The following is a 24,162-nucleotide window of genomic DNA, read 5'->3' as shown; positions in this document are numbered from 1 at the left end:
TTATTCTAGCATGCACAACAGAATTAGTCTAGGTCTTCAACTTCTTTTCTCATTTAATAAATATGTATTAACACCTACTATGCTAGCTCTGTTTCAGGAGCTGGGAATATAGTAATTAATGAATGAGATCAGAGTTTTGACCCTCAGTGTAGCTTGCATTCTAATGGGTGAGGCAAACAATAAATAAGATATAGTGTAATTTCAGATAACAATGAGTTATGAGGAAAATTCAGCAAAGTAAGGGATGGAGTGATGTGAGAAGGCTAAGGAGGAGTAATTAAGCAAAAGCCACTATGGGGAGGTGGCCTTTAGACAGAGCCTAAATGAGTAAGTCATGTGAGATTCTGAAGAAAGAGCATTCCAAACTTGCTGAGGCAGGAGTGAGCTCCAGGTTTAAGAGGAATGACAAAAAAGCTAGTATTAGGGGAGCTACATGAGCCAGACAGAGAGTGGCAGACATGATTTTAAGTGAGTTTCAGGGGCTGAATTATCTAGGCGTTTTAGGCCATGGGAAGGAGGCTGACTTGACTTCATGTGAAATGGAAAGCCTTTGGAAAGTTTTGAGTGGGAGAGTAACATAATTTATGTTTTCAAGAGGTCGCTCTGACCACTTCGGGGAATAAACTATGCTGAGGGATGGAGGCAGAGACTGGTTAGGAGACTATCCTAGTCGCCCAGGCAAGAAAGAGGTGGTGATGGTGTAGACTAGAGAGATTGTGGGGATGCTGTGCAGTGTGGCTGCATCACTTTCCTCAGAATTAGCCGTAGTGTGTGATTGGGAATCTGTGGATTAGCTATCCAGCAGTTGGACTTGATCACTAAAAATATGTGAGTAGCTGTGCACAGTGGCACATACTTGTAATCCCATTGATTTGGGAGGCTGAGAAAGAAGGATGGCCTCACCAACTTAGCAAGACCCTGTCTCAAAATAAAAAGCAAAAAGGACTAGGGTGTAGCTCAGTGGTAAAGTGCCCTGAATTCAATTCCCAGTACCAAAAAAAAAAAAGGCGGGAATATTATCATGTCGTTGTGCCCACTGTATTTTTAGATCAGATGCCGTACTAAGTGCCCTATGCAAATTATCTCTTTTCACCTCCCACCTACTCAATGGTAACTGCTATTATTATCCCCATTTTCACCTGGATAAACTGATATGCTTTGTTTTCATATAAATCAGCCTTATTCTTTTCTCTTGCTCCCCTTTTTTCTCTTAAATAAATATGCTTAGTATAATAAACTCACATATAATAAATATTTTCTTTTGGGCTAAAAACTACATCTTACTGGTACATTACTAAATTAGTTCAAATATTTGGTTTAGATGTTTCCTGATGAAAAAAGAACAGGTTTAAAAAATCATGTGGTGGTTTTTTTCCCCGCTTAGTTTCCTTTACCTAAATAACACTTCTTCTTTTTTTTTTTGTATCCCATGCAGAAGTTTGAGCCTAGTATCAACATGTGTCATCAGGGCCTAATGTCATTTGAAGGATTTGCAAGGTAACTTTTAAAAGATCTTTTGCCCATCATTTAAGAATGTCAGTTGCTCTCATGCAGTCTTAAGAAAGTGTGTTTCATCTAGGTTTCTGATGGATAAAGATAATTTTGCCTCGAAAAATGATGAGTCACAGGAGAACTTAAAAGAATTGCAGCTACCCCTCTCCTACTATTACATTGAGTCTTCACACAATACCTACCTCACGGGCCATCAGCTCAAAGGAGAATCCTCAGTAGAACTCTACAGCCAGGTACCGAGAAGGCCACTTGCAATGTGGTTTCCATTAAACCTCATTATTTATGTAACCCCCAAGGTCACGAAAACCTGACCCCCGATTCCTTCAAAGAGCTTATAAACTAGGACATGTGAAACGTAAGGAGCCATGATGTGTGGGAAAACTGCCTATACATACAGCAGTTGTTTTCTTTACTTCTTTTTGTTTTGTTTGTTTTCTCCATCTATACTTAACCCTTATTCTAGGCACACACACACAAAAAAAGTATTTGTTTGAGACTCCTAGCTTTTAGATCCGAGTCTGACCTACTCCCAAAATTAGATTTTCCCATGGGAAAACTATCTAATCGTTTCACTAAATGCTAAATAAATCAATATATTGTAGTGGGAAAACGTAGTAGAAAATGCAACTTTCTTACAGAGCTAATCCCAAAATATTGTTTGTTTTGCTTTGCAATTTGTTAGACAGTCAATCTGTCCCTATGGTAACCAACTTGAGGGAAAAAAAAAATTGCACAGACGGGAGGCACTGTCCCTCTGAATTCATGGGAATGCTCTATGAAAAAGTGGGCTGTCTGGACTGGGAAAAGCACATCCTTTTGACCTACACATCCAGTTCTCAATGGTCTGCATGTCCGTCGCCTGTCTGTTATATTGTCTTCAACTTCCTCTTTCAAGCTGCCTGTTTTTTGAATGCCCACAAGAAGTTAACCAGAAGAGAGCTAGGCTGGGTCCAGGGAATATAAGTGTGTGGTTGTGTACCTACAGGCCCAAATTTGAAAATCATATCAGTATTATTTACACAACCCCAGCAGCAATGGGATTCTTTTGTTCTCTGGATTAGTCCAGATATTCCTCACAGCAAGAGGTACATTTTGTCCCAAAGATGATCTAGCATGAAATATGCATTTTTAACTGTTTTCTAAGGGACCTTTATAGTGAAATGAAGATTCAGTGTCCTTGGGGTAGTAATTTTCAAAATAGAAGGCTGTTAAGGGGCCTCAGCTGCTGACAATGAGATGAGCGAGCCACAGGATAGGAAGGGTGGGAATCCTGGATACCCTGCCCGACTCCTTGAAGTGCTTCCCTTCTATGGGTTTTCTATGTTGGCCTTTCATTTGCACAGAGAATTCCAAATCAAAAGAAATTTGAAATCCGTTGTTCTATGGGAAATTTAAATGAAGATAGATAGATAGATAGATAGATATAGATATACATACACAGATGGGATATGATATATATGTGTATGCATATATACACAAATGGGGTATGTGGGTACCTATATACACATATGTCTCATTTGTATATCCATGTCTCATTTGTATATCCATATGTTGATACACATATGTAATATACATGCATTTGTACATATACACATATATAAGTACATAATACATATCTTTGCATGTCTACATATTTGTGAGTGTGTGTTTTCCTCCCAGGAAAATAATCAAGTGTCAATGCCTTAGCTTTATTCCTACTTCATTATTTGACTTCGGTTTTCAAACTCCTTAACATTAAACCCAAGTTGAAATTATCACAGCTTTTGAATAAGGCACAAGAACCCTCCAAATATACTCACAGATGTGATTAGACTGGTGTCAGATCCCTTTCATTCTGTTTCTAATCGCTCTCCACTCTCCCTCAGTCCTCCTAGTTACTTCCTATCATTTCTCTATGGAACAGATGAAAAATGAGAATAAGCCCTGTTCTTCTTACCTGGAATTCCCAACCCTGGTCTTCTAGTTACACATGGAGGTCTTAAGGTCATGCAACCTTTGGTAAAGACATTTAGTCTTTTCATGCTGAAAACCCATCTAATCTGTTGCTAGTTGCTGGACAATTCTTCCCAACCTGGCAGTCTTTCCCAGGAATGAAGCATCCTTGTGTCCTACCTGCCACATTACAATCTTCAGCCCAAGACAGTGTACTTATAGACACTCTAGCTGTTGCCAGGAGCTGGTGACCTCAGAATTCTAGGCCACAGACTATGATGTTTAATGGGAAGAACCTAGCAAGTATTGCACATAAAAAATATTAAAATAAAAAGCATTCCACTATCTAAACTTTGATGCAGAAAATTTTTGGCCACTAAACCCTAACAATGGATTTTTGTCACATGGAAATAGTTATGTGGATTCTCAAATAAGTAGGTCCATTCATAGATATATCAGCCTCTTGGCTTCTATTACCTTTCCATCATGGGATAATTGTTTAAGGTATTCTACAGGTAGAGTCCTGAAGGAAGATGAGGAAGTTGCTTCAAACAGATATTCCAGAGCTCAAACCCAATCAAGCACATGTGTTGGGAGCCCTGCTTACAGTTTTAGATCCAGGACAGCCAATGGGTATCACCTGATCTGATTCATTGGTGGTGTTTTCTGCAGTACTTTGCTGAAGCGCTTGTGAGCCTAGGGGCAAGTGGGCTGAATACTTTTTCATATTTTTTATTGGTGCATTATTGCCATGTATAATTGTGCAGTTTGTTGTTAAATACTCATACATAAGTGTGCCAAAATCGATAATTGGTATCTGCTATGCATATGGAAGAGAGGAATTTATTTCTTCTCCAGATGTGGTTTTGGGTTTAGATAGGCAAAATATTGATAATTCGTTTCTTCTGTTCTTCTTACTACATTTTCATAGCAAAGAAGTTTCCACATTGCTAAATTTGGGTCTTAATGGAGAATATTTCATACAGATTGGCTTCATGTAAATGTTTAGTCCGCTCAGTAAGGAATTGGTGGTTTTAATTCTTCTAGGCTGTGACATTAGCACCTTTACCTCCATTGAAATCTAACCATATAGAGCTCTTGCTGGGCTCTCTAATTTCAAGATGTGCTGTTTCAAGGAATCAAAGGTGCAAAAGGCAAAGAAAGAAAGAAAAAAAAAGTTTATATGTTTTTGCTCTCAAATTGATCTTTGAATAATATTCAGCTCTGGTAAATGCTCCCACCTTAATCTGTTCTCTCCATTCCCTAACCCAGATTAATTGTGGACTTTGTCCAAGGTGCAATAATTATTTTAGATTTTATACCCTTCTGTTTTATCCCTGAGTGCAAACACTGATTGATGTGTAAACTGTATGCTAGGTTCAATTTGAAGCTTTTTCTCCAGGTGCTCATCTGGGGTGGATTCATTCATTACTCACACAGGTCCTCTTGCAAGGCTGTAGGAGCATAGAGCTGGACTGCTGGGATGGAGATGATGGGATGCCCATTATTTATCATGGACATACACTGACAACCAAGATTCCTTTCAAGGTAATGCTTCAGCACTTCCTTCAAGTAAAATCATGAAGAGATATTATCTTCATCTGTCTTTCAAATTAGTCATCTTACCAAATTACATTTTAGATCAAGGATTCTCATGCTGGATCTGAATAAATATTTCTCAAAAATGTTTGCAATATTGTGTAGAGTGTGCACATGTTCATCTTCCTGGAATTTGATCTAGAACTCTTATTGATTCTTATTTAACCAAAATTTAGTAACTATTACTTTACATTAGTTAGGATGTAATGATATCATTGCAATTCTTCATGATGTGATGATATATAAAGGCAGGATATATTCTCTTGCTATGAGAAATAAAGGACAATTTGCCCTTTTATCCTTCTGACAAAAGCCAATATTGTCAGAAGGATACAATTAAATAATTAACATTATAAAATAAGGAGATTAATTTCCCCCGAGAAGATTGGTCACCCAAGAAGACTGATCTCATGGGATTATTATTTCAAATTCTGGGTAGCATATTAGTTCACTTGTGTAATTACTCATTTAGAGTGTTTTTGGCTGTGTAATATCATTTTTCTCTGAACGGTGGTCAGACTGGGAAGGAATATTATTATTTTCATCTTATATGTACAGATAGTGACTGAAATGCATTTTCTCTTTAACTCATTTTCCTATTTATCACTATTAAAACTCTTGTACTGTATAGATGGGAAAATGAGTTGATAACTAAGTTTGTAGACCCACATGAATAGATATAATATGTGTATTTTTGCCCCCAATAAATTAACTTCTTAAAGTATCTCATAAGTGATGCTAAAACTAAAAAGTGTCTGGGAGAATATGTGTACATTATATGAAAATACTGTCCCATTTTATATAAGAGACTAGAGTATCTCACAGATTTCAGTATCTGCAGGGTCCTGGAATCAACTCCCTACAGTTATACTGAGGGATAACTGTACATATAAAAGGATGAAAATCACCTTTGGCCATAGTCTGCTGAATGCAACAATTTAGATGCTTTCTGGCTATGATGTAATACGTTGCTTTCTGACCACCCTGGACAAATAGCTGACTGTAAGGAACTGTTTTGGATCTCATAGGATGTGGTTGAGGCCATTGATCGCAGCGCCTTCATCAACTCTGACCTGCCAATCATCATATCCATTGAGAACCACTGTTCATTGCCTCAGCAACGAAAAATGGCAGAAATTTTTAAGGTGAGCTCCCCGCTAGGAGGCAGGATGGTATCCTGGCCTTTGTCTTGCTTGTCTTTGGGCTTTCAATGGGACTGCTGTGGGCCACACCACAGCTGGACTTTGGCCATGAAACACATTCTACTAGGGGCCCACAGACCTGAGAAATGGGGCTTCCCTAGGAGCTTGGACCTCCTCTTGAATGGCCCCTCTTTTCAGCTATAGTGATATAAACTCTGTTCTCTGACTTCTTCCAGAAAACCTTGGGAGTTAAAAACAGACCAACTCTTACGACACCTCTAGTAACACAAGTCAGAGATGCCAGGATGTCACCTGTCAGTTATATGTGGAAAAACTGAAACTATTTTAAGTCAAATCTTTTTGTGACCTATACTACAATTCAGGGATCCAAGTTAGCACAGAGCCTAGACTAATCAGAAATGTTGTATATTGACAGACAGCCTTCCTTATAGAAAGGAATTGTAATGCAGACAGATTTAGGAGACATCTTCCATTAGCCTTCCCCTCTCTCCAGTGACAGAAGCATTTGGAAACATGGCTCTTAATGGGAAGGAGGGGCATCAACAGAGTAAAATGTCACCCAATATTAATGCTAACAAAAAATTTGGCCTTTCATATTGCTTTGGCCTAAGATTTGATTTGTTCCTTTTAAATTAAAAAAAAAATTCTAAGAATACAAATTGCCACATTTTTCTACCCTCACCCCAGTTGATCACTCTGTGTACCCTCCTTCCACCCACCTCCTGGAGAGACATTCTGCTGTAGAGACCAATGCTCAAAAATCTTTGTGAAAATGGTGTCTGTGGTTCTTTATCCTATGTGGGGGCAAATTTTCCCTATTACCTTCGGTCTTTGCCCTCACTTCCCATCCTCTCCAAGGTTCATATACCTTTGACTTCTTATCCTCATCGGGAACAGACCACATTCTACCACAGCCTCCAGCTGAATCTGTTTTCTTCTTTAACACATCAGACCCCGGGACATTTTCCTGAATCTTAGAACTGGCCCCAGCTGCACAGTGACCTAGATCTCGCCCTGTCCTAAACACCTCCCTTCCTTCAGTAAGACACTGTGGAGGGAAAATAAACAACTCCTTTCCTCCTTCCTCTTCCGGGGATTTTTAAAACAATTCAGCCAGGCTGAATTATCTAGTACATTTAGGAAATCTAGACATATTTAGCCAGTGGAGACCAAAGACCTGGTGTGTTTTCCTTTGTTCCTTTTAGACTGTGTTTGGAGAAAAGCTGGTGGCTAGATTCTTATTTGAGACTGATTTCTCAGATGATCCAATGCTTCCCTCACCCGACCAACTTAGGAGGAAAGTACTTCTTAAAAACAAGAAGCTAAAGGCCCATCAGACGCCCGTGGACATCTTAAAGCAAAAGGTACCCTCTTAAGCAGGATATGAATGTGCTGTATGCCCAGAACAAAGAAATTGTCATTTGAACCTTTCTGAGGACCTGCTGGGTAATCAATTTTTGAACACTGAGTTCCCTTAAATGTTGTATTTGCTTTTTGCCTTTCCATTTCCAATAAATTCTCTCATCCCACTTACCTGAAATTTTTCTTGTGGAATTGTTCCCACATAGAATGTAACACTGTGCTTTAATTTATTCTGAGTGGGTTCAGAGCTGTCAGTCCCAGGGATTGCCATAGTCCCTATTTAGAGAGAGCCCTCTTTAGGGAGAGCTCTGGGGCTTGGGGTCTGTAGTGGAAGCCTCATAGCCCTGTGATCCCAGTGTATCATGGTGGCATGTTGACTTCTACTCCTGCCTCACCCACAGAGATCTGGGCCAAAGTCCCACACCCCAGCCTGTGCATCTGTGTAGAAGTTCAAGTTCAGGACACTGGATTCATAAGCCAAGCTGCACCCATTTGTCCCTCAGAGTAACAACTGCCAAAAAGTACTTGTTCTGTTTGAGAGGGCGCTGTTGGCCCTAAAACATTACTTTTGAAACTTACAGCAACCAAGAATTGCCATGTAAATCAGCCCCACACAAGAGCCGCACGGCTACAACCCAGGAGGCAGGACATTCAGAGCCCAATCTAGAGTGTAGCCTAAAGTTTTGATTTTTCTCTGTGCCACCACCTCCAAGCCTCCCGGCCCAATTCCAGTCCTGCTTTGGTGGTTTCCAGAAAACAGAGAATTCAGGACAATGAATTTGGAAACTTCTCCTCATCCATTAATACGAAGTGTCAAGTCAAAGGGAGTCAAGTGTCTAGTCGGATTTAGTTAAATAGTCACCTTGGCATAATTATCACCCCTTCTCAAAGCCTTAATTTGTAGACCTTACAAACAAGGTCTGAGTTTAAAGCCTGAATGATACGCAACATGATATTGCAGGAAGAAAATACTAAGTGGTAAGCTAAAATACAGGGTTCTAGTCACTGACTGTGTCACAAATCAGCCATGTGACCATGGGCCAGTTAATCTTTCTGTGCCTCAATTTCTTCATCTGTAAAATGGGAATCTTATGGTAACTGGCCTTAAAGGACCCTTCTGGCACTAAATTCCCATAGAATCTTTCCCAAGGCAAACTGTAAGACCCCTGTCAGAATTGGAGACCATTTTTTGAGCATCTTATTATCCCATGTTTCAGTCTCCATTTCCAGGGTTTCTTACCATTCTGGAACATTAGTGCTTCTCTGAGTGGTCCCTGGAGCATCCTGTTACCTGCTGTCCTAATAAACCCCAAGGAGCTCCCAGATCGTTCCACTTACCCACTGAGAGTCCAGGTAGCCCAAAGTCCAGGCTGAGCGGGAGATTTGTGTTATATTACCTCTGACTTCAAGAAGCCCTTATGGTTTTAGATGGCTTCACAGTGAGAAAGGAAAAAGTGAAGCCAGAGGAAGCATCATCTTTAAACCTACCCCTCGGAGCTGGCACATGACTGTAGTTCCAATGGCTCAGGAGGCTGAGGCAGGAGGATTATAAGTTCAAAACCAGCCTCAGCAACTTAGTGAGATCCTAAGCAACTTAGCAATACCCTGACTCAAAATGAAAAATAAGGGTCTGGGGTTGTGGCTTAGTGGTACAGCGCTTGCGTAGCATGTGGGAGGCACTGGGTTAGATTCTCAGCACCACATATAAGTAAGTAAAATAAAGGTCTATTGACAACTTAAAAAAATTAAATAAAAAGGGCAGGGGATGTAGCTCAGTGATTAAGCACCCCCAGGTCTATCCTCTAGTAACACCTCCCACCCCCCAAAAAACCCCCACACTCCTGGGTACAAAAGTGAATGTGTCCAGAAAGGGCCTCAACCAATCCATCCTAACAGATCACTGCTGATCAGGTTTTCCCTAATTGGAGTGACTTAAAATTATCATGGATCCTCTGGGCCTGTGGCCTTCAAACTCTTTTGCTTAAGTATCAAGTGTTACAAACTATGTATTTCTCTCAATAATTTTTCTTTCCTTTCATGTGCTTTATGATATTACATATTTTTATCACAAGTTTAAACAGTTACAAAACATTTATGTCTTAATACTATCATATACACACATATTTTTACATAAACACTTTTACAAATATGATATACAAAATAGTCCTCATAGTTGAATCAATGGATCTTATCAGACAGATTTATTTTCTGTCAGAAAAAAATATCTGAATTTGCTTTTAAATTCAAATACACATTGTAATATCATCTCCATGATGACCATCTTGACCTTGAATTTTGATTCTGAGAAGAGAACAGGAAGGGAGGGAGGGTACAAAGGAGGGATGTGGAGTCTTAATCATGTTCATTGCCCTGATGAAATAAGGTCCTCCCAACCACATTAGCATCTCAGAACTTTCTCTCGGGAGTGCTACATTCTCGGGTGCCCCTTTTATTTCACCTCGGGCATTACACTGCGATAGTTGTGGGGTGAGAGTTCAGCCTCTTTCATGTAAGACAGAAAAAGATCAGTGGTGAGAAACAGAGGTGTGAAGAGAGAACAGTCAACTATCTGCTTATTTTGTGGCAAGATTTTAACAGAGGATTGAACCCAGGTGCACTGTAATACTGAGCCACACCTTCAGTCCTTATTTTATTTCAGGACACGGTCTCACTAAGTTACTGAAACTGACCTTGAACTTGCCATCCTCTCACCTCAGACTCTGGAGTTGCAGGCATTACAGGCATGTACCCCTGCACCTAGTTAGGCAGGCCTATTTTTAAAAGGGCACATACACATATATAGTGAAGGTCCAGAAACTTACTCCTTTAAAAATATCTGGACTCGCATATCCCTAGAAGTCTTGGTGTGCTCTAGAAGTGCACATTTCCCAACCGAAGTCCACATACAACCCTAGACCAAAAGTTACACAACCAGTCACCTTCTGGTGCCCAAGCAGGAAATATCAGTGTGAGGAGCCAGCTGAATATGTAACCACTGGAGGTGGTGAGGCAGGCATGCAGTGTGCAAGTCCCCCAAAATGAACAGCTCTAATTCAATTGATTTTTAAGTCTTTTTGAGCTGAGGGTATAGAGCAATTGTAGAACACTTGCTTAGCCTATGTGAAGCCCTGGGTTCAATTTTCAGCACTACATAAATAAATACATGCATTTTAAATGCTGTACCCTCTGGACATGATAGTGTGAGCCAGTGGTCCCATTTCCTTGGGGTGCTGAAGCAGGAGGATCCCTTGAGTTAAGGCCAGCCTGGCAACATAGTGAAATCCTTTCTCTTAAAAAATAAGAAGAAAACAAGTTGTTGCAGCAGAGCCTGGTCTGGAGGGGAAGTTGGCCCAAGAACCACCAGTTTGAGACCTCCTACAGGGGCACTTTCATCCAGACCTGCACTCTCAAAACTGCTGCAGGAGACTTGGCATTTGGTTGGGTTCCAGACCCTACAAGACCTGCACCAAAAAGCCTGGTTATAAAGTCACTGAAGTAAAATGTACTCAACCACCCTTCCTCCAAGCGCCACCTAGCACTAGGTGCTGTTTCTTTCTGAGCACCATTCCCCCAGGCTATTCTCTGAAGACTGCAGCCTGGAGAACAGGTGGAGCTGCCCTGGCTGTGTGAGACATGCAGGCCACTGTCTTCCAGATGTATTTGGATGCCCTTGCCTTTCCCATCTTCACACAGTCATTTGCAGCTACCTCAGGCTTCCATCCCACTAATGATAAGTCATGTTGTTATGGAAGTGTTCTTCATGTTGAGCCCAAATCTTCCTTCCTGTTTCTCCTTCTCATTGACCCTACCCCGTCTCCTGGCACCTGTACAGAGTAATTTCATATTTAGGAAGCCATCGGGTATTTTCCTGCGAGCTTTTCTCTTCTCCAAGCTAAATGTCTGTGTCAACTGTTTTATACAGGATGTGGCCGCTGAGACTCTTTGAGTAAGAACATTTGGGATATTGTTAAATTTATGGATATTCTTGAATTTACCAATCTTAAAATGGGATTTCCAAAACTAAGTCAGTACTCAAGATGGGAGTCTGATGGCATGAGAACAGTGACCTCCCTTATTTTGAATTTTAAACCACAGTTACTACAACCTTAGACTATTCTTGATTTTTAAGTTCTTCATTGCACACGGTGTTCATGTTGAGTTTGTGCAAAAGAAAAGCAGTTCCTTTTTTTCACACAGGTTATTCTTGTGCCTGATACCTCAATATTTCCAGGTTTATAATAAATTTTAACCTCTTGTAGAGGAGAATCAAATATTTACCTCCATAAAATTGGCTATTCCTGCTTTGGTTTGTTATTGCAGCCTACAAAGTTCTTTTGAGTTTTGTTTCTGTCATCTGGTGTATTTATTAGCAGATTTCTAAACTGTCTTCATCTCAAGTGCCCTTTGGCCCACAGCCCCAGGTCCTTCCAAAAGAGCCACCTGAATTCAGGGTGTCTGATGCTCTCCTCTCTTACAGCCCAAGTTGCTCCAGATTGTGATTCAGCTTCTTTATTTATAGAATGGAAAACTGAAGCCTGGCCATTTGTGTGACTTTCTCAAAGCCACCCAGTTGTAATGGCAGAGCTAGGACTCAGACTTGGGTCTTCAGACAGGACTTTTCAAAGGTAATACAGACGTTAGGATGCAATGATAGGATTCACTGGGGCACTTTAAAAAGCAAATTTGAAGGTCCCAAATTTCACCCGCAAAAATATGAATTTTGGGAAGAAAGCCCAAGCCATCTATTTATTGAAAAATAGTTCTTGCCAGACACGATGGCACACATCTATAATCCCAGCAGCTTGGAGGCTGAGGCAGGAGGATCACAAGTTCAAAACCAGCCTCAGCAACTTACTGAGGGCCTAAGCAACTTAGTAAGACTCTGTCTCAAAATAAAAAATAAAAAGGGCTGGGGATGTGGCTCAATGGTTAAGTGCCCCTGGGTCCAATTCCTGGTACCAAAAGAAAAGAAAAAGAATTCTTATCTCTTGGAAATTTGAGAAACACTACTTACCTGCTGTTTTCTTCGGAGTGAGTTACCTTGTCTAAAAGGCTAAGGCAGTCACTATGCAGGAGACTTTTTCTTGGAAGCATGGGTCCACTCTTTCCAAACCCCTCTTTATTTTCTAAGTTCTCACAAACCAACTAATTAGTAATCTATTCTGGAACATTGTCAAGTGTCACCTTGACACTGCCCACAGTATGATTTCCTCAACTCACCTCTTCCTCACTTTAGAAATGAGATGATGTTATCCCATCCCAATTGTCTAGGATTCACAGCCACCACCATGATCTCCCAGCAAGTACTGACCAGGATTCCACAGTCACACCCTCAGACCCTTTTTTTCATTACCTGGCATGTCGTGAGTCTAGACCAGATGCACTGACCACACGTGAGGCCAGGTGAAGTCGACAGCTCCAGCAAGCTGGGACCTAACCTTTCAATTAGAAGATGTGGGTCATTTCCATGCAAAGAACTCACCCAACAGTGACAATGAACTGACTCCGGGCAGGATTTCTAGATCCCAGCTTCTGCCTCAGGTTTATGCTGAGGCTGTTCCTGAGACCTCCTGACCACACCCTACAGAATTCTCTAGGAGTCTTACTGTGTGTCCTACACTCCAGTTCCCTAAATTCAAAAGTTCAGCTTTATTGATGGCTGGCTCTGTGCCAGGTGCCAGGACAGAAAAGAGTGAGACATGGCTCCTGCCTGACCCCATAGGAGCAGTCTCCTCATCTGAGCCCAAGCTCGAATCCTCTAACCTATATCTGAGCTGCTTTTCTGCAAGGATTCGGGCTTTCTTTTTCTGCCTCAGAATAAGTAGGCTATTGCAAAGGAGGAGGGCATCTGCTCTTGGCTAGCTGGTCAGCCACCTCTTCCATGCTTCCTGCCCCCTGGAAGTATTCAAGCATTTAAGGGCCTTGGCTCACAGCTTCCTGACACTGCTGTTTGTAGTCCTTGGATAGCATCCTTCCTCCACATGGTTCTGACACTTTTTTGCAGGAGGGTCTGCCAGGCCCTGTGCATCATCATTCCCACCCAGAACTTGGCCTTAGCCAAGTGCATCGAGTCCGGCCTTTTCTCTTATCAGTGATACACACTCTTGCTCTTGTGGCTCACTTGTGCCTAGAACAGAATTCCCTAAGTTCTGAAGAGCACTGGTCCTATTAGACACTCTGAGAAAAAGAAAGAAAGGATGAAAGCAAAGGAGGGAGGGAAGGATACAGGAAAGAGAGGGAGGAAGAAAGAAGATTGATTCCCGGGTTAAATAAGCATGAGAACTGCTGCTCTGGAAATCTTGGAAGAATCACGATGTCCTTTAGCATATTAAATAAAGGCTATGGGAAGCCCTGGAGGGGGGGACGTGTTTTGGTTTGGTTAAGCTACCATTTCCAGACTTTCACTGTGTTTTGTGGTAACTGAATTGTCAGTTTTTCCGTATCAGCTATTAACATCCACAGAACTCTATAAAACCCATTTTGAGAAATCCTGGCCTAGACAATATCCAATTATCTGGCATGGACTGCATCGTAAAACATTATATCTGGATGTAGACAATAGGCCACACTCTATCTTCCTTCAGTATATGTTTTTACGATAAAATAATATCACCATATTTTATAAAATGTAGAGAATCATTTGAAAACATACATAATTCCAGGGCCCAATATAACCTCTACTACAGGAATTCTTAACCTTGGTAATATCCACAGCTAGAACTCAGGGGCCTCTGGATGCAAGTGGAAGCAAATTACATCTTTAATTTTACTAACCTCTAGCTGAAATTTAGCATTTCCTCTGATTATACACATAGAAACAAACCACCGCAGTGTTGGCAGCACTCTGTCTTTGTCAGCAGTAGAGAGGACAGATTTTTTTTTTTTTCAGGTAACTTCACAGTCATCACTAATATCACCAAGAATTATTTATGCTCATCATATTTTCAAAAACATCACTTCACCTACCTCTATATGTTTTTTACTACGTTAATGAAGAAACAAGTGGGCACCACGGCATACAACTGTAGTCCTAGCTCCTCAGGGAAACTGAGGCAGAAGGATCACTTGAGCCCAGGAATTTAAGGCCAGACTGGGCATTGTAGCAAGACTCCCTCTCACAAAAAAGGATAGAGGCTGCATGTGGAGCTCAGTGATAGAGCACTTGCCTAGCACACATGAGGCCCTGTTTTCATCCCCGGCACTGCAAAAAAATAAATAAGTAAATAAGAAGGAAAAAAAAAGCGCATTTATCCTCACAGCACAAAATTTGTTTTTCAACCCTTTGACGACTCTATTCAACACTATTTAATTCCTTTGTAATCATTTCATTTTCTGCATCTAAAACATCATTCTGAGAAGGGATTCTACCTCACCAGACTGCCAGAAGGATTTGTGACACACAAATGGATCAAGAACCCCTGCTGTGTTAACATATACCATCTTTTCTTTTACTAATATCTTTGTATATATTACACTTTGTACATATATAGAACAAGTACAAAATTATATAATTATATGAATACATACAATTATGCAAGTATAAATATATGTATATATGTATAAATACAATATACACAAAATTCTGTGTTCTTTATTCAATAAATGACCTCCCTCTCCACACACATCAAATTTCCCAAAGTTTCTAAGCCTGTTTTTTTAATCTGATTTGCATTTCAGATAAAGTCTGTTGAAAAAGAGCTTTCTTCAAACTGGAAACTCTTCTTTTGATCTTTGTCCATAGAGATCCTAATATTGTTCTTAAGATCAGAGGACTCTTCATATTATTTTAAGAAGGAAAAAAAACTGGGGGAGATGGTTTTTAGCCCAGACTTACTGTTCCAAAATTGATGGGTTGTTTCACATCTTCAGTCATTAAGGATGGATCCTGGGTTTTCAAGGTACCAAAGTTTTCTCTCAGAGGATTTGCCCCAGGAGCCTAGGGAGCTAGGCACTACACGCAGGTTCTTTGTGATCCTTTCTAAAAGCTCCAGGAGTCTTCCTGCAGGAATGTTGACATTTGTCCAAGTTTTGACATTGCATTTCAAATGAATCTAGAGGTTTTATTCCTCTCTCAAATGAATCAAAATAGGGTAATCCACTTTTAATTACTGTAGGAAGCCTTAGGTGGTAGTTTTGACAGTTCTAAGTGAAAGTTCAGTTGGTTGGCATGTTTAGTATTTAATTATTGCTTTCTTACAGGCTCATCAGTTAGCATCCATGCAAGCACAGGCTTATAATGGTGGGAATGCCAATCCCCCACCTGCCAATAATGAGGAAGAGGAAGATGAAGAGGATGAATATGATTATGACTATGAATCCCTTTCTGATGGTAAGCGAAACAAGAGTCCAATGCTGTGTGTAAAGGAAAACTTAAATGACTTTTTCTTTCTCTCTCACACTCCCATCCCAAAATAAGTCTGAAACTCTGTGAATCAAGAATACAGATTTTTATAATATTGTCTGAAAGTTTCTGAATCCAGGCACCTAGTGAGGAGCAAGGAAGGAAAATGATTTATTCTGTCAGCTAGCATGACCACAACCCAGAGAAGAGGATGGTGCAGGGAGCACATTCCTAGAGAAAGAGAATTATAGCAGAGAAGTTCACTTCCACCCTCTTGGTTTCTGATGTGGCTGAGGCTCTGGGCAGTTTTAAACTGTGGCTGAATCCTTTCTTTCTCCTCCACTGCCAATAGGGGGCAGCATCACCACTCCATGCTGTCTCTCTCATTTCGACTCTTTCTAGAAGGATAGAAATAAAGGCGCCTCATTCCCCTTCCCTCCCTGGTTCTCAGATTACTAAGCCAACAAGACATTTCCTTCTGGCCCCACCAAAGGTCAGGGCAGGGAGGGGGGGACATGACACAATACCAAAAAAGTCAAATGAATGATGTTACCCACAGGTTACCAGTAAAGGACTTTATTCATGTAAGAATTAAGTTTCAAGTGTTTCATTTGTTCTAAATTAATACTATTTGCTAGAGATGGCAAAATGTTTTCTCGGACGCCTTTGCTGATATATAACTGTTTTGTTTGGTGTCTTCTGAAAGAAAGCAATACAGTAATGAGAAAATGCCAAGGTTCCTACTTATATAAACATTATATATGTAGCATATGTTGTTTCTCCATTGACTAATTGTTTTGCTAAGCATATAGGTAGCCCCAGACTACTGTCCACTTACTACTGACTTACTATGACGACTCAGCCACTCTTTTCTCAATATATGCTCCTCACACTCAGATTGTCTCCAATTCATGTTTCAGTTCCATGAGCCTCTATCACTGATGACAGTCCTGTCTTTTTTCCGACCCAAAATATAATATCAGGCTGCAACCATTTAATATTTGTTCTTCATAATAGTTGTTTGTTTCCTAACATCAACTAGAAGCCAATTTACTTGACTCAAAACTCCATAAGATAATAAGAGGGTCACAACTAACCAGATATAAAAAGGGAGAAAATTGAAAGGAGTCAAAGGCAATTTATTTATAGCCTATAGCCTATTCCTGAAAAGTGATGGAAATGTGAACATTTTTATGTAGGACTTATTCTTCCCCATGGATTTTTATTACAGTTGTGGTAATGTCCCACAGAAGAAAAATTGATACAGATATGAAATGAAAACCACACTGAAGAAATCAATCAATGCAGATGTCATTTAACCCTGGAAGAAACTAGTCTAGGGGAAAACAAATTCACTCTCCATCATAAATGACTCCTGTGAACTTTCTGTACTTTTGAGAACAGGAAAGAAGAAGGCTTTTTATAATCATTATTATTATAGGCATTTTTTATTTGCAAATGACAAAATGAACAGGTGGAAGAAGGATCTTTTTTTTCAGTTAGAGTAAAATTTAATCCTACCCCACTAAATTTCTAAGATAGTTGCATGTATTTTTTATAAAGTTAACATCTTTTTAAAAAAAAAATTTGTAGTTGTAGACAGGCAGGATGCCTTTATTTTATTTGTTTTTGTACACAGTGCTAAGGATCAAACCCAGTGCCTCATACATACTAGGCAAGTGCTCTGCCACTAAGCCACAGCCTCAGTCCTGTATTTATTTTTTTATCAGTGAAAAAGAGGACCCCATCAGACTCTGTGAGACTTTGGACAGTGTCCTCTCACCTTCTTGGTTTAGGTACCACTGATATATAATAAAAAGTTTCCGTGAAGTGTTTGGTAATTTTCTCCCCCAAACACTCAAGTGCTAGCACTAATACTATGATCTATAATAACTTCTATCCACTCCCAACACGTGATTATTTCCCACTTCATTGAAGATCCCACTGACTAGCTGATTCCCAAATAGGCCTTGCAGGTGTGCTGTGCCTTGTTGAAGCTTGTCCTATGAAGGCTTCCATATGTGACTATTAATTGCCTTATCTGGTGTAGTTTTCCAATGGTGATCCTAGCACTGTGCTCATCTCTACTTTCCTCTACCATCTCCACTTTTTCCAATTGGGATGAAAAAAAATAGAATTCTGCCCACTGTAGAGGCTGCCTCTTAGGGGGAATCTTGAAATTTTCCATGCTTTTTATAATGATAAGTCCCTTTGAGAAACTAGAAGCTGTGACCAGTTGACTCTGAGAAATAAATGTGCTCTCAAAATTCTGTACACATTTGTAGGAGTTTCATCAACCTCCTGAGGGCCACAGAGGAAACCCATCTCTTTACAGTCAGGGTCCCCAGTGTGTCTCTATGATAGCTCTAGTCCTCAGTTTTCATACCCACAAGATAAAGGAATGAATCTAAAGCCACTTTTGGCTATAAAAGTGAGATGATCCTTAGTCACAGAATTATTTCAAGAAAACCCTAAGGAAGTCACAAAGAGGGTCATGTATTTGAGGTTGCTACTAATTGCTACTCTGCCTTTTGGATAATAAATTCTTAATGGATTTTTATTTCATTTAATTTTCACTCCAATGTTACTGTTTACTTCAACTAGTTTTGAACATACACTGGAGCACAAGTTTGAATTTACCACTTAATATATGCATATTTTATGACAACAACTGCAAGATTTTAACAAATTAACTGATTTCTGTTCATTGAACTAAACTTATACTGGGAGTATCACAACAGTCCGTAACTGAAAATATGTAATATGAATGTGGCTACTGAGAGCATGATTAACATTAATAATGTTTGCATATATTTATTGCTAGCTCTTGCATACCTATATAGTCAAAATAGTAAATCTACCAAACATTTCTTGTTTCATTTATCTTGTGATCTAAGCTGTTATTTATGCTTTGCTTCATGCCTTAGTTTAATTTATCTGGCTTTTCATCTCAGTTCTCCTTACTTGTATACCCTGTCTGACTCTGTTTTTCTGTAGCAGATGTCCTTACTGCTTCCCCTGCTCCTAACAGTCAGGAAGGTAAACATCATCTATACGGGCATTTTAACTGCATGGGTATCAACATTATGTTTCTGATCTCTTGGGCCTGATGAGCATGAAGTTGTGACACTTTTATGAATACAAATGTAAATGAAATGATTGGTCTTGTTTACTTCTTGGCAGCCTGCATGGCCCTGATTTGCTATAAGGATATTTTGGTCTAAGCATTTGTAGTCTGATGAGTGAGAAATTCGCTTTTTTGTTTTTTATGTTAAAAGAGTGTAATCATGCCGGGCGCAGTGGCGCATGCCTGAAATCCCAGTGGCTTGGGAATCTGAGGCAGGAGGATCGTAAGTTCAAAGCCAGCCTCAGCAACAGCAAGGCTAAGTAACTCAGTGAGACCCTGTCTCTAAATAAAATAAAATTTAAAAATAGGGCTGGGGATGTGGCTCAGTGGTTGAGTGCCCCTGAGTTCAATCCCCAGTACCAAAAAAAAAAAAAAAAAGAAAAAGAGGATAATCATGATAACTCACACTTTTACAGTCATTCTGATTAGAAATGCTAAAAAAAGAGCAGAACAAAAAATTATCTGTCACCCTTAGATATATTTACAAGTTTGAATTCCTGTTCTTAAGATTTTCACCTAATAATTAAAATTGTGAAGACTTTGTTTTCCAATAAATTGTAATTGTAAAAATTTCACGTTGCATAGAACAACAAGTGTCCCCTATTCCTGCCACACACTGGTTTTGACATTTCTCAAAGAAGCCAATAGCTTCATTTCAAGGTGAGGGTGATTAAATCATATATGTACTGTCTAGAAGTGCTTCAACCACTAAATCCTTCCCAGACTTGTGCCGTCAGCTTCTTGATGCAGAATATTTCCCACAGCATTTGCAGAGTTCTAACCATCTGTTTGAAAATGATCATTCTCGTTTAAATTGTGTCTATATGGTACCAAAATAACTGGTAAATTCGTAAGTTAAATTGAAATTAAATATGTCGACCCAATTTCTAAAATTATAGTTCAAGCCATTATTTTGGTATCATGTAATCAGAGCCTCGGTCTCGCAGACAAGGACAATTGTCTGCCTGCCCTCACAATGAAGTACATGTTGCCCTTAAGTATCACATTTGGTTGTTCGTTACTAAAGCCTGCTAACGCATTTTCAGACAACATTCTGGAAGACAGACCTGAAAATAAATCATGTACTGACAAGCTTCAGTTTGAGTACAATGAAGAAATTCCCAAGCGGATAAAGAAGGCAGATAACTCTGCTTACAACAAAGGAAAGGTGGGTGGATGGTTTCTATTAAATAGTATTTTGGTACTCACTTCCTTCCTACCTTTCCCTTCACCTTTGCCCTCACTGACCCATGGATGCCAAAGTGATAACATGAGACACCCACCTGCCATTGAAAGTTGGTGTTGATTCATCCCACCAATACCTACCGAAGGTGTACGTATGGCAGACACCGAAGCGGCACAGGAGGTGGGTCAGTGATGGAGACAGACCTGTGGACATGTGCAAAGAATAGCAGTTGCCCTGTGTTATCAGAGCATCAAGGACAGGCCCTCAGGGAAGGTGACATATGAGAAGGAAGATTTGGCCAAACAGACAGAATCAGGGCATTCAGGCCAAGAGAGCAGCCTGGTTGTTCAGGGAATTTCATGAAGTCTTAAATGCATTTATAACAACCAAGAAAATAAAAGGGGGGCAGCTTGTAAAGTGTTAAAGAGGAATAACACCAAGAATAGGAAGATAAATGGGATCCCCAGACCCTACCCTCAAGGGCCTCATAGCTTTTAGACTGAGCGGGTCTACAGAAGGAGTTGTTATGAGTGACATTGTTGGATGACAGAGTCATAGAATAGGTAAAGAAGTTGAGCCATCATAGACACATAGTCAGTTCTCTAGGGCTGTTCCCTGTGTAAGTCAGTGGGTTATGCCCCAAGGCACTTGAAGGATGAATGAGTCTCATTCTTGCCCTCAGAAAGTTTTCACTCCAGGTGAGGTGTTAGGACCCCAGTGCAGATATGTACTGAGCCAGGAGAGGACACTGATGACCCTCCAGGTAAAGTACAGATAAAGAGCGTTGGGAATGCACAGGCGAGTGACTTCTACCTTCCCTGGAAAACAGTCTCATTTTCTCTTGATAGGTTTATGACATGGAACTGGGAGAAGAATTTTATCTTCCTCAGAATAAAAAAGAAAGCAGACAGATTGCACCAGAGCTTTCTGACCTTGTCATCTATTGCCAAGCAGTAAAATTTCCAGGTAAAATGTAGGCAATGCCGTCTATAACAAAGATACCAAAGGAAGAAAGTATCCTATTTATTTAACTAGACATTGTGAATGCTCCAAAATAAACTGTGTGGCCAAATTAATGGTTATAATATCTTCTAAATATTTATTATTGTTGTTGTTATTATTATTATTTGCTTTGATGCACATGAAGAAAAATACCATAAAATATTCATTTTTCCAAACTACACAGTGTCTTTTCATAACAGTGAATAATTGATAATAACATCTATAAGATCCAACAATTAAAATTTATTAAACACTTAAGCACCAGGATTTGTGCCTAATATTTTATATAAATCCTCTCTTTGACTATTCATAATAATTCTATGAGGTCAGTGGTATTATCTCCATTTTTAAATAAAACAATTTTTTAAAGAGATAATGTAATTTGCCCAAGTTTTCAGGGGGTATCAGTTAAGATTCTTGTCTTAAAGATGCAGAAATCAATAAAGATGTATGAGTTTCAGGTGCAGCCTGATCCAGAGCACATGCTTTCTCTCTCCCCATTTGTCAATTTTCCTCCACTTTTTTGGCCTTCTTCCCTTTGTGGTTGTAAGGTAGCCATAGCAGGCTAGCACTTCACACTTCCAGACTTGGCTTTAGTGCAAGTGCTTCTTCAGAGCTTCCAGCAGAAGTTTCTCACTGGGTTTTTTTGCCCAAATCTTAACCAATCACTGTGGCCAGGAAGATGCCATGCTCTGATAGTCTGGAGGCATTTAGGCAAATGACATACTTTATCCCTGAGCTGCATAGTGAGGCTCTACCTAAACTGCAAGGACCAAGGGGAGGGAGTTTCCCCAAATGGTCATTTCTAAAAGTACAATGAATTTATGTTGATGAACCATTTCTTCAAAAAAGTGTTCATTTAAGTTAGCAAATAGTAGATATATGATTCTGAAGCTTGTCTCCAAAGTCATGCCCTGAAGCATATTATACTCTGCCCCTCTTGATAGGGATGTTACCAATGAGCTTAATTCACCCAGTTATGTGTCCCACAAATGGGGCACCAACAGATGGGAAAGTCCACAAATACATGGCCGTCAGAAAAATTCATCTTCTTATACTAAGAAAAAGAATCCCCTTGCACAAGATTTCTGAGGACAGGAAACAGCTGGGATTGGAGGACTAGTCTAAATGCTAGTAACAGAGTATATAAACTTGGCCTAGAGAGGGGCGTTAAAATGCCAAACCTCATCTTCTCAAGATGGGCTGAACTCATCAGAGCTTAGCTTAAGCAGCATTTCTCACACTGTACCTGGCAAATGGAACAAAGGTGTTGGGCTATTAAAAATATTTGGCAATAGTGGCTTTTTTACACATGGTGGGGGTGGGGAGCCAGAGATTCCTTAATTTTAAGTTTTCCTCCAGTAACTGTTTGTAAACCTTTGGCAGCTGCTAATGCTCATCTGCTAGCAAATTCTGTTGAAAAGAATATGAGTGAAAAAGTAGCAAACAGATACTTAAAAGAAATACAAGAAGCTAACATTTTCATTTCACAGAGTGAGACTTTACATGACCTAAATAGGTTATGATCATACATGCACCTCATGAAATTATTTTTATGATGGAGGAAAATTCTTTACCTGTCAGTCATCATGACTGGCATGTCCTCAATTGTGTGATCAAGTGTGAGGGCCACCCTGTTCAAAAATCACACTCAATGCCTCTCTTATTCTTCATCAATACAGGTGATACTGGGTACACCCAATCCATTCCACTGCCTTTGTCATTTCTCTCTAAAGCACTGAATAATGAAGGTGCACAAATTCTCATAGATATTTGTAGTCAGTGTAAAAGATGAACTTTCTGTACCAACAGAGAACCTTAGAGGGGCCAAGAGATTATTTGCTCTGACTTGAGGCACACACTAAGCATATGGATGGCATATTAAATATACTGTATATATAGTACATATCCTTTAATAGGTATTTTTAATTGATTTATTAATTAAAGTTTCTGACCTTTTTCTCACCCCAATTCTATTTCCTTTCTCAAAGTAACTAAATTAGGTTGCTGAAATCATTGCTACAATACCTTCTAAACATTTGTTGTTTTCATATTTGTTTGGATGTACATGAGGAAAATGTCAGTTTAATTGATAAGTTACATTATCATTTTCAATATATCTCACCTTTCACCCAAAAATACTTGGTAAGACACACCAAGACCATATGGTCTGACACCCACAGAAGTAAAGTGAGTTTCCCACAATCATGAACCTGGGCAGTGTCAGGCAAGACCAGAACTCGGTGTCTCAATTCCCAGGGCTGCGTTCTTTTCACCACACTGCCTTAGCTTTCTTAGGACCAAGGAAGTAGCTGATTTGTTGTTGTTGTTGTTGTTGTTTCTATCTTCTATCTTAGAGGATTTGTTTCTCAGTTACATCTTATATCTCTCTCTATTTTTCTTTTTTCTAATAGAAAAAAAGAAAAAGAAGGGCATGGTATTTGATCTCATTATTCCATTTATCATATTACCCCACTCCATAGTTTCTGGATACTTCCCAAATCTCATCAAGCATATACACACACCATGGTCTTTCCTGATGCCAGGCTTTTGCTCCCACAGTGTACTCAACCTGGCCTATCCTTCCTTCTCCCTTTGACACTGTCCAAGCTGCAAGGCCCGAGACACTTCAACCCATCACACTGCCTCCTTCTGGGGAGCTCCTTGCATTTATAGGTACAGATTTGGCCACCTCCTTGGTCTTTACTTGTTCGCAGTGAACAGTACAGCCAAACCAATAAATTTTAAAAAAAGAAAGAAAAAAAAAAAAAAGAGTACAGCCAAGAGAAATATTGGATAGTGAAAACATCACTGGACAATATCATTGCTCAGAGATCTGGGACCTTGCTACCTGATCTGGGACCTTGGCTACCTGACTTTGGCAAAGGCAAATCGCCTTTCTGAGACTCAGTTTTTTCCCCCCAAAGTCTATGCTTTT

General features: G+C 39.8%; 1 protein-coding gene across 1 annotated transcript in view; it reads left to right on the top strand.

Moving 5' to 3' along the window:
• Positions 1-24,162, top strand: part of Plce1 (phospholipase C epsilon 1) — a 251,212-nt gene that overhangs the window by 195,802 nt on the left and 31,248 nt on the right. The window contains exons 14-21 of the mRNA XM_071611080.1: positions 1,436-1,497; positions 1,580-1,745; positions 4,885-4,992; positions 6,072-6,188; positions 7,412-7,570; positions 15,768-15,897; positions 20,083-20,204; positions 21,071-21,188. Coding sequence (XP_071467181.1) covers positions 1,436-1,497; positions 1,580-1,745; positions 4,885-4,992; positions 6,072-6,188; positions 7,412-7,570; positions 15,768-15,897; positions 20,083-20,204; positions 21,071-21,188 — 982 coding nt within the window. The remainder of the gene's footprint in view (positions 1-1,435; positions 1,498-1,579; positions 1,746-4,884; positions 4,993-6,071; positions 6,189-7,411; positions 7,571-15,767; positions 15,898-20,082; positions 20,205-21,070; positions 21,189-24,162) is intronic.

This window comes from Marmota flaviventris, chromosome 4 (assembly GCF_047511675.1).
Source record: "Marmota flaviventris isolate mMarFla1 chromosome 4, mMarFla1.hap1, whole genome shotgun sequence".
In the NCBI taxonomy this organism is placed as follows: Eukaryota; Metazoa; Chordata; class Mammalia; order Rodentia; family Sciuridae; genus Marmota; species Marmota flaviventris.
Note: the sequence above shows the minus strand (reverse complement) of the source record. Positions and strands in the feature narration are given on the sequence as shown.